Source organism: Carlito syrichta, unplaced genomic scaffold, assembly GCF_000164805.1.
Source record: "Carlito syrichta isolate Samal-C Ts95f unplaced genomic scaffold, Tarsius_syrichta-2.0.1 Scaffold309481, whole genome shotgun sequence".
In the NCBI taxonomy this organism is placed as follows: Eukaryota; Metazoa; Chordata; class Mammalia; order Primates; family Tarsiidae; genus Carlito; species Carlito syrichta.
Window position 1 is genome coordinate 236,896 of NW_007253577.1, and position 1,885 is coordinate 238,780.

At 57.0% G+C, this 1,885-nt stretch overlaps 1 protein-coding gene across 1 annotated transcript in view; it reads left to right on the top strand.

Annotated features, from left to right (window-relative positions):
- Nucleotides 1-421: 421 nt before the first annotated feature.
- The window catches only part of CARD10 (caspase recruitment domain family member 10), a 28,167-nt gene continuing 26,703 nt past the window's right edge, over nucleotides 422-1,885 (top strand). The window contains exons 1-2 of the mRNA XM_021717231.1: nucleotides 422-514; nucleotides 1,379-1,445. Coding sequence (XP_021572906.1) covers nucleotides 422-514; nucleotides 1,379-1,445 — 160 coding nt within the window. The remainder of the gene's footprint in view (nucleotides 515-1,378; nucleotides 1,446-1,885) is intronic.

Consider the following 1,885-nt stretch of genomic DNA (forward strand, 5'->3'; position numbering starts at 1 on the left):
ACTCACCATCTGCCTCCTGCAGACAGGGAAATGAAGACTCAGAGAACAACAGTCACGGTGGTGAGCCTGGGATAGGACCCCGGGCTGTGGCACAAGGTTGATATTTTCTATCACCCTGCAGCTGCCCCTCTCTCTAGCCAGGTTCGGTGGCTCAGCCTGTAATCCCATGCCTTGGGAGGCTGAGGTGAGTGAATTGCCTGAGCCTGCGGGTTCAAGACCCGTCTAGGCAACTTGGCGAGACCTCATCTCTACAATAAATCAAAAAATTAGCCGGGCGTGGTAGTGCATGCCTGTAGCTCCAGCTACTTGGAAGGCTGAGGTGGAAGGATCGTGGGAGCCCAGCAGGTCGAGGCTACGGGCCGAGGCTTCTGGGTGTGGTTTTAGAGAGAAAATGAATGTAGCAGAATCCACAGAGGACAACATGGAGGTGGTGCTTAATCACAAGCTCTCCCCCAGTGCTGTGGACGCCCAGGGACAGAAGGAGGAGCAGGCTCTGCTGTTTGTGGGGAAGCGGGTGTGCCCCGTCCACCTCCTGCCTGGCTCAATGCCCACAGTGGGAGTGTGTGTGTGTGTGTGTGTGTGTGTGTGTGTGTGTGTGTGTGTCTGTGTAACTATGCATGTGAATGAGTGAGTGTGGCGCCTACAGGAACTCTGTAGCTTCCTAGGGAATGTCGGGCACCCAGGGGCACCCAGCCACCTGTCCTGCTCAGACCCATGTGCCCTCACTTCTCTGTCCACTTATCTGAGGCCCTCTTAGTTTCTGTGCCTTATCTCTGAGCCCTGCTTAAGCTTAGGCTTCTTGATGAGAAAATAATTAACCACAGATTCATTTTCCAAGGCTTCCATCCAGTCCTCCTGGCCAAGTTACAAATATTCACAATAAGCCGGGCTGCTGGTGGGAGGAGCCACGTCGCGTGGGAGGACACCAGGGCCACAGAGAGGGAAGGGGTGTGGGGGGAGGGAGGGTTGTTGTGTCCCTGCACCCAGACTCTTCTGGAAAGGCTAGGGGCTGGGAGCTGGTCCCACCGCTACCTCACCATGGGAATTTGGGCAAGTTCCTTGCCCTCTCTGGGCCTCTGCTTCCTGCTCTGCTAGTGAGAAATTTGCACTTCTTCTGCATGTAAACAGGTGGCACCCAGAGCAAAAACAAGTGAACAGAAAATCCAAACAAACAAACAAAATGGTCTGTAGTTAATTAAGTTTGGAAAAGGAGGCCAGGTTGCATAAAGTTAAGCCAGTCTCTTCAGTGCAGGGATTTTCAGAGCCTTTCACTGGCTGAAAACTTTTCTTTCTTTGGATAAGTAACACATATGCCCATGGTCTCTACTTGGAAGCTGTGGGAGGCGTCTGGGGAGCTCACTCCTCTTTCCTGTGCCAGCTGTGCCCCCTCGGTGCCTCACCCTCGGAGACCTTAGGCAGCCGGTACTGGATGCACAGCAGACAGGGTATAGTCTTGGACCATGTCTCCGTGAGCGACACCCAGTCTCCTAAGGCGAAGAGGGGCATGGATGCAGCCTTTCTCAGGTTTCCGTGACTCACTCCAGACCCTCCCCTGAGCACGTCTGGGCCAGCATCTTTGAGGAATGTGGGTCCCTGGCCCCACGTGCCACGGGGCTGCACACGGACAGGGCATTCGCATCGCGGCCCTGCAGGTTCACCCTCCCGTGACCTCTGCCCCTGCTGCCCACCCAGGGCCTGTTCTGAGCCTGGGGGGCGGCCCAGGCGGGCAGCCTCTCCGGGGACACCGAGTCCCACGCAGCGCTTTAAAGCCACGCAGTGCCACGCAGGGGCCGAGGGAAAGCCTCCCTTTGCCGTCTAAAGGTGGGCTGCGAACGCGCCGCCCCCGGCATCCACGTGCGCCCGGCGCGCACAGAGCGGAGGCCGC